The sequence below is a fragment of the Mustela erminea genome, chromosome 16 (assembly GCF_009829155.1).
Source record: "Mustela erminea isolate mMusErm1 chromosome 16, mMusErm1.Pri, whole genome shotgun sequence".
Lineage (NCBI taxonomy): Eukaryota > Metazoa > Chordata > Mammalia > Carnivora > Mustelidae > Mustela > Mustela erminea.
In genome coordinates this window covers 18978070-18992220 of record NC_045629.1, presented here as the reverse complement: position 1 = coordinate 18992220, position 14151 = coordinate 18978070, and the positions used below count along the sequence as shown (strand labels likewise).

Genomic DNA, 14151 nt, shown 5'->3' with positions numbered 1-14151 from the left:
TTCTCTAGAATGGTCAGCAAATGTTTTCTGATAGAAGCCAGACAGAAAATATACCAGGCTTTGCAAAACATGCAGTTTCCTCAGAACTACTCAACTCAGTCATAGCACCAAAGTAGCCCAAAACAGTATCTAAATAATAAGTGAGGGTGTGCTGCAACAGAACTTTATTTACAAAAACAGGAAGCAACTAGATTTGGCCACAGGCTACAGTTTCCTAACCCCTGTTTTAGAACATCATTTATGTATCTTTTCCTAAAATTTGACATCAAAAGTCAACCCCAAAGTAATGGTTTAACTATTGTATCTAATGTTCTTATTTATTCTCATAAAGCAACTTGGCACTTAAAAGGCTGCTTCATTCAAATATAAATAAGAATGTCCATCAAATACTAATATAAACTATATATAATGTATCCATAAATTAAATGTTTAGCATACTACCATATTACATTAAAAAGTTCAAGATTTTAAAAGAAAGTTTTTGATTGTGAAAATTATTTCACAGGTATTTACTGATAGAGGAAAATATATTTAGCTTTGGAATTATCCTTTCTTCCCCACCATATTTAATTCCTCAGGAATGATTTCTCAGATTAATCTAAAAGTTTTATTCTATGAGCAGTCAAAAAGCACATTAGAGTAATATTAGCACAGTATTAAACTTCTTTAAATGGATAACTCAGAGGATAAACCTAAAAGTTGCCTAAAGCTGAATAATTTTAAGTTGCTCTATTCTTTCTAAGAATGAACTTTTTAATGAAATTAAAGTTTCTTAGTCATCAAAGATAAAAACTTGCCTTAACATATCCCACTACAGAAAAAGCTTATTTTGAGAAGAGCAATAAATTATTACCTCCTCCTTACTTAACTGCAATGATGTAATTCATTTCACTAAATGATGAGAATTGCAAAATTAAAGTAAAAACAAGATTATTATGTCTCTAGTTTTAGAGTAAATAAAAATTTCTAAAATGCTTAAACACTAGAATCAAAGATTTCTGTTTCTTTGGAAATCATTCAATCTAACAAGAGTGGTAAGATAAACTCGAGAAAAATGTTAATATTTTAAAGTTTTTTATTTTATTTTTTTTTTTTTAAAGATTTTTATTTATTTGACAGACAGACCACAAGTAGGCAGAGAGGCAGTCAGAGAGAGAGGAGGAAGCAGGCTCCCTGCGGAGCAGAGAGCCCGATGCGAGGCTCGATCCCAGGACCCTGGGATCATGACCTGAGCTGAAGGCAGAGGCTTTAACCACTGAGCCACCCAGGCGCCCCAAGAGAAAAATATTAATATTTATTGCAAATTAAACTGAGATAACTTTCCCCTGGATAGCGACTGTGAACAAGGCAGAAAGAACTAATTTAAAACAAACTAAAAAAAAACCACACACACACAAAAACGCACATATGAAAAAGGAAAAATTATCTTAGAGGAATAAACAAGTAAGAGTTAGGACTTAGGTTTTATGAGAACTGAATTCATTACTATTCAAACTGGTCTACTATTATATTTTGCCCAATACCTTCTATCTCTACCTGTCATTACCACTGAGGCTTATTTAAATGAAAGAGTAAACATTAAAAGATGCCAGAAACACTTACTGATTTCTCAGGGTCTCGTACTCCAGAAGCTGCAACACTGAGTCCCATATCTTTTTCTCTGAACAAAATTAAAATTCTGTATATTAAACAGTTATAGCAAACACTATCAAAATCATAATCATTACTAAAACAAACTTAAACCCAAAGTTCATTCAGTAACATCTTCAAGTACAAGTAATTCCTTTAACTGACAATAAAATCAAAAATAATTCTGAAAACTACATTTTTTATTTGGTGCAAAATAAACTAGATTTCACATGTAAACTGACTTAAGTAAGTCTTAAAACTAGTGCCTGGAGTACTTCAAAGCCTCAGCAATTCGCACAGAATTACAGAAGTAAAACAAAATCTTTACTTTGTGAAAAAAAAATGTTTAGGGAATGTGTATGTTTTGTTGACTAAAGGGTAAATAATTAAAAATTAATATCATACTTTTAAAGTATTTAAACAAAGTTTTTAAGAAAAAGATGTTACCAAAAAAAAAAAAAATGATGTTAGAAATGACTAAGATAAAACAATAGATAATGGCCTTTGCTAACATAGAGGAAAAAAAGCAAAACTAAAAGTTAATAGTATATGGCCTCTGGAAACAAGATATCTATTCCTAATTGTAAACTATAATTATTATTTCACAACTATTTCTACAAGAAAGATTACAAACACTGAGAGTTGGGGGCGCCTGGGTGGCGCAGTAGGTTAAAGCCTATGCCTTCGGCTCAGGTCATGATCCCAGGATCCTGGGATCAAGCCCCACATCGGGCTCTCTGCTCAGCAGGGAGCCTGCTTCCCCCTCCCTCTCTCTCTGCCTACTTGTGATCTCTGTCTGTCAAATAAATAAATAAAATCTTTTAAAAAAAAAAACACTGAGAGTCATATACAATATAAATCTATATGGATTTATCGTGATTATTTTTTTATATTGCATTTATGGGTATGCTTATAATTTCACATTGTTATAAAACAAAATACTTCCATTTCATATTTGTGGGCATGTAGATAACATTAAATGCTACTCTAAATAAAAAATTGAAGAAATAACCAAAGGTATATAAAAGGCCTGTTATAGAATATACAAAAAGTCTATTATCTGTTACCTATGGCACCATAAATGAACATTCATATAGTATTTGTTTTATTACCTTAGCTGATATAGAATGTAGAGGCTGAAATAGAAGTGACTTACAAACACATAATCATCTTGGGAAAAATATTCCCATATTTTACTATATAATTGTCATCACCATATCATTTTACACAAAAGCATTTTTCAAAGATTTTATTTATTTATTTATTTATTTATTTATTTATTTATTTTAGAGAGGAGGAGAAAGAGTACACGTGAGCAGGGGGAGGGAGAGAGAAGAACCTCAAATGTCCTCTGCAGGGCTGACACGTGACCCAAAATCAGGACCAGAGCTAAAATCAAGAGTCAGATTCCCAAATGACTAAGCTACCCACATACCCTACATAAATGCATTTTAAGTTCAAACATCTTTTTTAAATGCAAACCTTCATTACCGTCTCTTGTTCTTCTGTTGTTCAGCCATCTGTTCCAACAGTTCTAGTCTGTATTTCTCTTTCCTTTTCTGAATAAGTTGTCTATCTTCACTTCCTAGAAAGTGGTAAGAAAAAAAAAAAAGATTTTAACTCTTAAGCAACATCTTCAACTAGAAACTTAGATTTTAAAAAGCCTCCATTTTTAATTATATCAAAGAGTAACTAATTACAGCACATGCAGAAACTATAAAAGGCAAAATTGCATATTACCACTTCAATTAATTTCATAACTTTTGAGTATCTTTTATATGTCAATCACCAAACACATCACGCTTTCCCAAACCTCTAAACTTAGTCGAAAACCTTAAATAAAAGAATACTCAGGGCACCTGGGTGGCTCAGTAGGTTAAGCCTCTGCCTTTGGCTCAGGTCATGATCTCATGGTCCTGGGATGAAGCCCCACATTGGGCTCTCTGCTCAGCAGGGAGCCTGCTTCCCCCCACTCTCTGCCTGCTTCTCTGCCTACTTGTGATCTCTCTCTCTCTGTGTCAAATAAATATATGAAATCTTTTTTTAAAAAAAAGAAAAGAAAAAGAATACTCTAAGGGAGCCCGCATGGCTCAGTCAGTTAAGCATCTGACCCTTGATTTCACCTCAGTTCATGACCTCAGGGTCATGGGATCCCACCCTGCATAGGGTCCCACACTGAGCAAAGAGCCTGCTTGGGATTCTCTCTCCCTCTCCCTCTGCCCCTCCCCACCTCTCACATGCACACTTGGTCTGTCTCTGAAAATAATTTTTAAAAATTAAAAAAAGAATAATAATCCCCATCCCCATTTTTCTAATAACTGGGATGATATCATCACTAATAACTCCTACAAGCCCCTTAAATTTGGTAAGTGTGTCCAAATTGAACACCTCAAAAGCAACTGCTCCTCTTTGTTTTTCTGGTAACAACAATAATATCAACCCTCTAAACCTCATGTAACTTTGAATGCTCATCATCTCTTTATTCACTTCATGTGTGGATCCTCTTATTATTCTCACCACCTTTAACTCTGGATAGGACCTGTCTACATTTCACCTGAATTGCAGCAATAACCTCCTGATTAGTCTCCCCATTCGCCCTCTCTCCGCTCATGATTTTGTGATTACTGTGATTTTTTTAGACTACAGTTGACAATGTTACATTAGTTTCAGGTGTAGACATTGATTCAACAAGTCTTCACATTATGCTATGCTCACCGGGAGTATAGCTATCATCTGTAACCATATAATGTTTTTATATATCATTGACTATATTCCCTATACTGTGTCTTTCATTCCCATGACATTCATTCCATACCTGAAAGTCTGTATCTGACACTCCCCTTCATCCATTTTGCCCATGTTCCCACTCTGCTCCCCTCTGGCAATCATCACTTTGTTCTCTATATTTTAGGTTTGATTCCACATTTTTGCTTATTCATTTGTTTTTTTAGATCCCACGTATGAATGGAATCATATGACAGTTGTCTTTCTCTGACTAATCTCACTTAGCCATGATAACAACTCACTCTATCAAGGTTTTTGCAAGTGGCACAATCTCATCCTTTCTGCATATTCCACTTCATTATCCTTTTGTCAACTGATGGACACTTAGGTTGCTTCCACATCTTGGCTATTGTAAATAACACTGCAATAAACATAGGGGTACATATATCTTTTTAAATTAGGGTTTTCATTTTCTTGGGGTAAATACCCAAAAGTGGAATCACTGGATCATACTGCCTTTTTTTTTTTTTTTTTTAAGGTTTTATTTATTTGACAGAGAGATCAGAAGTATGCAGAGAGGCAGGCAGAGAGAGGGCGGGGAGTAGGCACCCTGCTGAGCAGAGAGCCCAATGCGGGGCTCCTTCCCAGGACCCTGAGATCATGACCTGAGCTGAAGGCAGAGACTTAACCTCTAAGCTACCCAGGCGCCCCTAGTACTGCATTTCTATTTTTAATTTCTTGAGGAACCTCCATACTGTTTTCCCCAGTGTACCAATTTACATTCCCACCAACAGTGTTTGAGAATTCCTTTTTCTCTATACCCTAACATATTATTTCTTTTCTTTTTTCATTTTAGACATTCTGACAAGTATAAGGTATCTCATTGTGGTTTTGATTTATTTCTCTGATGATTAGTGATACTGGGCATCTAGTGATATTGGGCATCTTTTTAAGTGTCCTTTGGTCATCTGTAGGTCTTCTTTAGAAAAAATATCTAGGGCGCCTGGGTGGCTCAGTGGGTTAAGCCGCTGCCTTCGGATCAGGTCATGATCTCAGGGTCCTGGGATGGAGTCCGGCATCGGGTTCTCTGCTCCGCGGGGAGCCTGCTTCCTCCTCTCTCTCTCTCTGCCTGCCTCTCTGCCTACTTGTGATCTCTCTGTGTCAGATGAATAAATAAAATCTTTAAAAAAATAAAATAAAATAAAATAAAAATATATCTAGCCAAGTGCTCTGACCATTTTTAATCAATTTTTTAAAAGATTTTCTTTACTTATTTGACTCAGAGAGAGATAGCAAGAGAGGGAACACAAGCAGGGGGAGTGGGAGAGGGAGAAGCAGGCTTCCTGCTGAGCAGGGATCCTGATGTGGGGCTCAATCCCAGGATCCTGGGATCATTACCTGAGCTGAAGGCAGACCCTTAACAGCTGAGCCACCCAGGCACCAATTTTTTTCTTTTCTTTTCTTTTTTTTTTTTGGTGTTGAGTTGTATAGGTTCCTTTTATATTGTGGATATTAATCACTTATTGGATGTATCATTTGCAAATATCTTCTATTTAGTAGGATGCCTTTTCAGTTTGTTTATGTTTCCCTTTGCTGTGCAAAAGCTTTTTATTTTGGTGTAGTTCCAATAGTTTATTTTTGCTTCTGTTTCCCTTACAGGAGACATTTCTAGAAAGATGTTGCTACATCTAATATTGGAGATACTACTGTGTTCTCCTCTCGGACTTTTATGGTTTCAGGTCTCACACTTAAGTCTTTAATCCATTTAAGTTTATCTTTGTGTATGGTATAAGAAAGCTGTTCAGTTCCAGTCTTCTAAATTGTAGCTGTCCAGTTTTCAAGCACCATTTATTAAAGAGATTGAAGAAAGAAAGAAAGACAGAAGAGATTGAAGAAAGAAAGAAAGAAAGAAAGAAAGAAAGAGAAGGAAGGAAGAAAGGTAAGGGAGGGAGGGAGGGAGGGAGGGAAACTGATCTGTCCATTGTTATGCCAGTGCCATACTGTTTTGATTACTGGAATCTTTGTGGGACTATCTTGAAATCTGGAATTGTGATACCTCCAGGGTTGATGGTTTTTTTTTTTTTCCCCTCAAAATTTCTGAGTCTTTTGTAGTTCAATACAAATTTAGTATTATTTTTTTCTGGTTTTGTAAAAAAATTCCATTGGAATTTTGCTGGAAGTGTAGTGAATCTGTAGATTGCTGTGGGTAGTATGGATGTTTTAATAATACTAATTCTTCTACTGGTGACTGGGTGGTTCAGTCAGCTGAGCATCCAACTCTTGGTTTAAACTCAGGTCATGATATCTGGGTTGTGGGATCAAGCCCCACATAGGGCTCCACAATCAGCAGAGTCTCCTTGAAATTCTTTTCCTCTTCTCCTTCACCTCAGCCCTTCTGTGTGCCTGCACACTTGCACCTGCTCTCTCTCTACACCCCACCTCTAAAAATATATATATAAATAAATCTTTTTAAAAAAATACCAATTTTTAATTCAAGAGCATGGAATATCTTTCCATTTGTTTGTGTCCTCCTCAATTTCTTTCATAAATGTTATTACTGCATATCATAATGACACTCCTAATCTAGATATGCATCTTCTGGAATACCACACAATCACTGGATATCAAAAATGCAACTCAACCAGCAATTTCTCTACTACCTTAATTATTAGTCTCCCTATCATCAGTGACTATAGAGCATCTAAGTATGCCATTAAGCCTAGATGTTAGCAACAGTGAAGCTCCCATAGGAGTAAGATGATTATATTAAGCAAGCTTAATAATGTTTTACATCAAAGTAGATTGATCCATTCTGCTTCTGATCATTATGGAGTAATAAACACAGAATATAACTCCCTACCATAAAAAGAAAATAATAAAACTAGGCAAAATATGAAATAATTATTTTTCAGACACTAGACAATAGGTAATACAAGACTATAATAACAGTGAAGGAAAATTAAGATGAGCCCTTTAAGCATTGCCACTTCTGCCTGAATACAATTTCCAGACCATGGGTACAGGGAAGGAAAACCAAACAAAGCCAGAAAACTAAGCAAATCAGATAAAGATAAAAATTCAGGAGGCTAAAATGTCTAGAAGTTGGGCGCCTGGATGGCTCAGTCATTAAGCGTCTTCTGCCTTAGGCTCAGGTCATGGTCCCAGGGTCCTGGGATACAGCCCCTCATCAGGCTCCTTGCTCAGTGGGAAGCCTGCTTCTCCCTTTCCCACTCGCCCTGCCTGTGTTCCCTCTCTCACACAAATAAATAAAATCTTTTTAAAAATAAAATAAAATAAAATATAAAATGTCTGGAAGTGTAGGGCAAATCTTCAAAAAGAAGCAAAAGAGCTTCAGGGGCACCTAGGTGGCTCAGTCAGTTAAGCATCTGAATCTTGATCTCAGGGTTATGAGTCCAAGCCCCACATTCAGCTCTACTCTGGGAACGGAGCCTACTTTAAAAAAAAAAAAAGTCTGTGGAGGGGAAGCCTCAGACTTTACTATGCACCGTCTATAAATGCACAGGATAAAACTCCAATAAGCTGGACAAAAAACTATGAAGGACACAAACTGAAAAATTCTTGGACATCCCCAAAGTAGAAATTCCAGCTTTAGCTAGGAATAGGAGTTCTCAGTGGTCTCCTATTCAAAGAAGAGCCCCCAGAAAGGTGATTTGATAGTAATAGGACCGAACTGCCCCTATGAAGAAGGCTACTTTACAATGTCCCAAATAAAATTTTTAAAAAAGACCTCAAAAAGGTTAGTTCTTCAGTATCAGAAAAATGTGACTGTGGTAGACAAAATTCTGATAGATCCCATATTCCCTGCCTTCTGGTGCTGATTCCCTGTATAAAACTCTCCCCTAGGCAGGACCTATGACCTGCTTCTAGCCAACAGAATATGACAAGGTGAAAGGACCTTGCCAATGTGATTAGGGTCCCAATTCCAGATCAAATTTCAAGTCTGAATTAATCAAAAGGGAGATTATCTTGGGTGAGCCTGATATAATCAGGTAAAAGTCCTCCCTGAGTTTAGAGATTCTCCTTGCTGGCATAATAAAGTGAGCAGCCATGGTAAGAAAGCCCACGTGACAAGAAATTATGGATGCCCTCTAAGAACTATGGGCAGTCTCCAATAACATCCAATAAGAAACCGAGGCCCTTAGTAATACAGCCACTAGTAAATGAATTCTGCCAACACTGTGAATGTGCTTAGAAGTAGATTCTCCCCTATTCAAGATTCAGATGAAGAAAACAGCCTGACACATTGATTATTATAGCCTTCAGAGACCTGAGCAGAGAACCTGCTTAAACTCCTGACCCACAGACACTGTAAGGTAATGTGAGATGTTCTGAGCCATAAAATTTGTGCTTATCTTTGAATCAGCAATAGAAAACTAATATAATGACCATTAACCATTAGAAATGTTAGTCAATAGAAAAAAACACATGAACAACAGACGATGGAACAACAAAGATATTAAATTAGCTATCAGAACTATGCCCAAGTATTAAATAAAAATAGGAACACAGGGACAACTGGCTGGCTCAGAAGGTAGAGCCTGTGATTCTTGATCTTGGGGCCAGATTTCAAGCTTCACGTTGGGCATGTAGCTCACTTAAACAAACAAACAACAACAACAAAAACTGTGTTCCCTCTTTTGCTGTGTCTCTGTCAAATAAATAAATAAAAGCTTTAAAAAAATATTTTTTAAAAAGGGGCGCCTGGGTGGCTCAGTCGTTAAGTGTCTGCCCTCAGCTCAGGTAATGATGTCAGGGTCCTGGGATCAAGCCCCGCATCGGGCTCCCTGCTAAGTGGGAAGCCTGCATCTCCCTCTCCCACTCCTCTGCTGTGTTCCCTCCTCTCTTACTTGTCTCTCTCTGTTGAATAAATAAATAAAATCTTCAAAAAATATATTTTATAAAAATCAACTGGGTTTAATAAAACTTTAAAAATATGTATTTCTAAAGATTTATTTACTTGAGAGAGAGAATGTGTGCAGGGGGAAGGGCTGAGGGAGAGAAAGAACCTACAAGCAGGCTCCCCAGCTGAGCTTGGAGTCTGACACAGGGCTTGATCCCAGCACTCTGAGATCATGACCTGGACCAAAAGCAAGAGCTGGCCATTTAACCAACTGAGCCACCCAGGTTTACCACCCATCTTTTTTTTTCTTTTTAAGATTCATTAAAATATATATATATTTTTTTTTCTTAAAAAATAGGACCATAATGAGGAAGAAATAGAAGTTGTTATTTAAAAAAAAAAAAAAATGGGGAGTTCTGCTTCTACTTAGCAGAAAGCTACAAGAGAACACTGCTCAAACCCTACAATGGGGAAAAAACACATCATCTATAAAACTGTAACTTTTAAAAAGCCCATTAGAGAGCTGAGGTTATAAGCAACCAAATGAGGTGAATTCCAAAGGGTATAGTAAAAACCAATTCAAAGAGAGATGGGATAATCCAACAAATTTTTTTACCTTTCCTAGAATGTGGAGAAGTAGGCAGCTGCCTTAAAAGGAGGTATGAAACCTGAAATGTTAATGAATTCTTAAAGCTTTCTGTGGGCTAGAGTAAAAACATAGATTCTCTGGAAAACCCAGACACAAGAGGAATCTGCACTCACTTCTCCACCTCCACCAGATGTTTCTGAGAGAGACTGGAGACAGGACAACATGAGACACAAGAAAGAGACCATTCTGAGGCCAAATAACACTGCATGCTTTCCCAATCCTTCTTTCATAGAAAGCAACAGCCGTATTCTATTGGTTGAACAGCAGAAAACCTTCTGGACCCAGCATTCTGCACTTATGAGGTTCTATTACTGTTAGGGGGAAGGGTAGGAAATTCTCACCCAAGACCCTCCACAAACATAAAGGAAGAGTTTGGCTACCACTCTGGGAAGCATCAGGAACACTGAGAGAGACTCACTTCTGAGAACCAGATGCAAAGAATCAGCCTTGCACCAAAGAAAAGGCAACAGAAATCATTCTGTCAGAGTCAGGCAGGTTCTGCTGAAAATTAATTAAAGTGCAGGCACACTGAGAAAATTCCTCCAGCACTCCAGGTCCCACACTAAGAGAATTTAAAACATTTCTAAACAAATGGTAGAAGAAGAGTTGAAAATCATTAAATATGCACAAGACATGAACATCACTATCAACCAATTGATGTACTTGACATATAAAAACCACTACACTCAACAACCATATAATGCGCATTCTTTCAACTAAAAACTAAAAATTCACCAAGATGAACTATATTCTAAGCCATTAAAAACATTTTTTAAATTCAAATTTGAAATAAATGAAATTATACCAACTTTTTTTGGATCGTAAGGGAATTAAACAAGCAGTCAATAATAAAAAGACAGAAGGAAAATCCCCAAATATTTGAAAATTTAAAAGCATACTTCTAAATAATCCATGATTCTTTTATAAACCCCATAATATATTGTTATTTTTGCTCTAAGTAGTCATTGTTTTAATTTTTAAAATAAAGCAAAAGACTCCAAATTAGATCCTTGAGGCAAAATTATAGGAAGACAAATTTCAATTCAATTGAAATGAGAATTTTATAACAATCTCATTATGCTACCTCTGGAGTTCCCTATGGTTCCATACATATATAGGCTGGGCAGGGGGGTAACTCATGAGATAAATCACTGGATTAAATGATTTTAAATGGTTTGTCCTAAGCATTAGAGTCTACTGTCTCACCAAATATTCATGCATAAATTTCAGGATTACAATAATGGTAAATTTATGCCATTCAATGTTAAAATTTCAGGGCAGAGTAATCCGTTTATTGATAAAATTATTTGTCAGTGGGCTCTGAACAAAGAAAGCCATTTCTCCAATTTTTCATGTTTAACAAAATACATCATAAGAATGAAGCCTTTACTCTCACCTACTAATAGGTTACACTGGTAAATTCTCACTTAAAGACACTACATTAGAATAAAACTCTAGGGGTGCCTGGGTGACTCAGTAGAGCAGCTGACTCTTAATTTTGGCTCAGGTCATGATCATGGGGTCCTGGGATCAAACCCCACATCAGGCTCTGATTGTGTTCTCTCACTCTCAAATAAACAGATCTTAAAAATAAAAAAATTTAAAAAAAAAAGAATAAAACTCTAGTTGCTATGCCCTATTTTCTCATAATAGCCATTTCAAGAAAACAAAAATTTGAGAATATCTCAATAAAATGTCTCTAATCCTAGATTTAAATTACTGGCTACTTTCAGGTTGAATGAATCTAAACTTTTATCCAATTTCCTCACATACTTCCCTTGAAATCAAATTTCAGGTCATTTGTTCTAATAGTTTTTACACAGAAAACAGACTACTTTTCTATTTTAAAGTTATACATAGGAAATAAGTAAGGCCCTCTCTTCACACTGTTTCTGAAATTATGACAAGTAGCAAATCAACATTCTTATATTAACCAGTGACCTTCATTTCTGATAAAATAAACAGAAAATCTTTATTATGATCATGGTTTGAACAAACACCTTCTCAAACTACTGGGAAAGAACATAGGAAAAGGATGTTTATCAAGGGATAAAAAGGTTTAGTTCAGGGAAACTAAACTTATAATGTAAGGCAGTTCTATACTAGCTAAAGAAGAAAAAGAAGAATGAAGAAAAAAAACTATTGCATATAAAACAGAATATAAGAAATAGCCACACTACAATGAAGTTACTGAAATTAATATTTCATTTATCTTCTATGGAAAGCTCATCATTAAATAAAGTTATTTCACTTTAAAGTTATACAAGGAGCTATACAGTACACATTAACTATTTAGCATATAGAGTCTACCATAAAGTAAGCATTAGATAAGAGTTTTCTATTATTAATAAAAATAGTTTTAATGACAACACTGACATCTCACTAAAGACCCTATCTAGAAAGGAAGGAGCAAGATGGTAGAGGAGTAGAAGATCGAAATTTTGTAGGGTCCCAGGAATTCAGCTAGATAGTTATCAAACCATTTTGAACACCAACAAACTCAATAGGAGATAGAAGAAAAGAATAGCAGCAATTCTACGAACAGAAAAGCTACCACTTTCTGGAAGGTAGAACATGCAGAGAAGTGAATCCAAGGCAATATACGGAAGATAGGGAAGACAGACCCCAAAAAGGAGGGGCCATCTCCCGCAAAACAGAGAGCAGCAGAGCACAAAATCAGAACTTTTAGAAGTCTACTCCACTGAGGGACATTGCTCCAGAGGCTAAGTGGGGGTGTGGGGGAGCCGTCACTGCAATAGTGTGGTATCAGGTCCCTCGGGGTCACAAAAAGACCAGGGGTGCCTGTGTGCGGCAGAGCCCCCGGGTACTGGAGCAGGGAAGCCATCTACAGAGATGGAGCCAAGGACTGGTCTCTCAGCTGGGGGTTACCTTAAAAAATGATCCCCGGCAGAGTCAGGCCACTGCTCTTCAAGCAGGGAACCCACAAGGCGGCAGAATCAGGGAGATCACCCCCCTTCCACCACCAGGCGGAACGGTGCATGAGCACACTACAGGAATATGCTGGGTTTGGAGACTCCAAATGGGGCCATGTGCCAGAAACAGAAATGCACTGTAACAGGCCAGGTGAGCATGAAGCACAGCCAGAGACTGGGGAGACAGGAGTGACTGACTGCTTTTCTCTGAGGGCGCACTGGGCAGCTGGGCCCCAAGCACTCAGCTCCGCTGGGTCAGATATTAGGAGGCCACCACTTTCGTTCTCTTCTGCCATGCTGAACAGAAAGCATTCAGGGAAAAAAAAGCTACCGAGAGCAAACCCAAGCAGATTACTTAGCCAGGCCCCCTCCAAGGGCAGTGGAATTCTGCCCGGCAAAGACATTTGAGAATCACTACAATAGGCCCCTTCCCCAGAAGATCAGCAAGAACATCCAGCCAAGATCAAGTTCACCAATCATGAGAACTGAAGAACTCCAGAGTGAGGCGAATGCAGCATAAAGAGTTCATGACTGTTTTCCCCATGATTCTTCAGTCTTTCAAAGTCAAAATTCATTAGATTTCATTCTTATTCTATTTTTTTAACTTTTCCTCTTTCTTATTTTAATCAATTTTATCTTACCAATACCTTTTTAAAAATCATTTTTATTTTCACTGCTATAGTCATATTCTATCCCTTCATTGCATTTAATCTTATTTGTTGTATACATATAAGTTTCTATTTATTTAAAATTCTGGGATACAGTTTCTTCTAACAGATCAAAATATACCCTAAATCTAGCATATAGCTTGGTTCTAGTCTCCAGCCTGATCACATTCTTTCCTTTTTTTTTCCTTTCTTTTTTCAACCAACTTCTTATCAATTCCTTTTTTAAAATATTTTTTAATTTTCATGTTCAGTCATATTTCATCCCTACAACATGTTTACCCTTATTTTTTTTGTGTGTATATATATATATATGTATATATTTATATATAAATATATACATATATATATATATAAGTTTTTCTTCCTTAAAATTGTGGGAGGCATTTTTTTCTAAGAGACCAAAATACACCCAAAATCAAATGTGTGGCTCTGTCCTATTCACCAGCCTAATTATATATGTGTGTGTGTATGTGTGTATATATATATATGTATGTGTGTATGTATATGTATATGTATATAGATATGTACTTTTTTTTCTCCCCTCCATTTCAGGTCCCTTCTGATTTGGTTAGCATATATTATTCTGGGGTCATTGCTACCCTTTTAGCCCAAGGCCAGATGGCTTCCCAGGGGAATTCTACCAAGCATTTAAAGAAAAATTAATACCTATTTTCCTGAAACTGTTCC

The 14151-nt window shown here is 36.7% G+C and overlaps 1 protein-coding gene across 14 annotated transcripts in view; it reads right to left on the bottom strand.

The window, feature by feature from the left end:
* Positions 1-14151, bottom strand: part of CSPP1 (centrosome and spindle pole associated protein 1) — a 168832-nt gene that overhangs the window by 83128 nt on the left and 71553 nt on the right. For 12 of the 14 annotated variants that reach the window (XM_032315801.1, XM_032315806.1, XM_032315809.1 and 9 more), the window contains 2 exons: positions 3121-3214; positions 1603-1660 (listed from right to left, as the gene is read on the bottom strand). The exons of the other annotated variants lie outside the window; for them this stretch is intronic. In XM_032315801.1, the coding sequence (XP_032171692.1) occupies positions 1603-1660; positions 3121-3214 (152 nt within the window). The remainder of the gene's footprint in view (positions 1-1602; positions 1661-3120; positions 3215-14151) is intronic. 14 annotated transcript variants of the gene reach the window in all.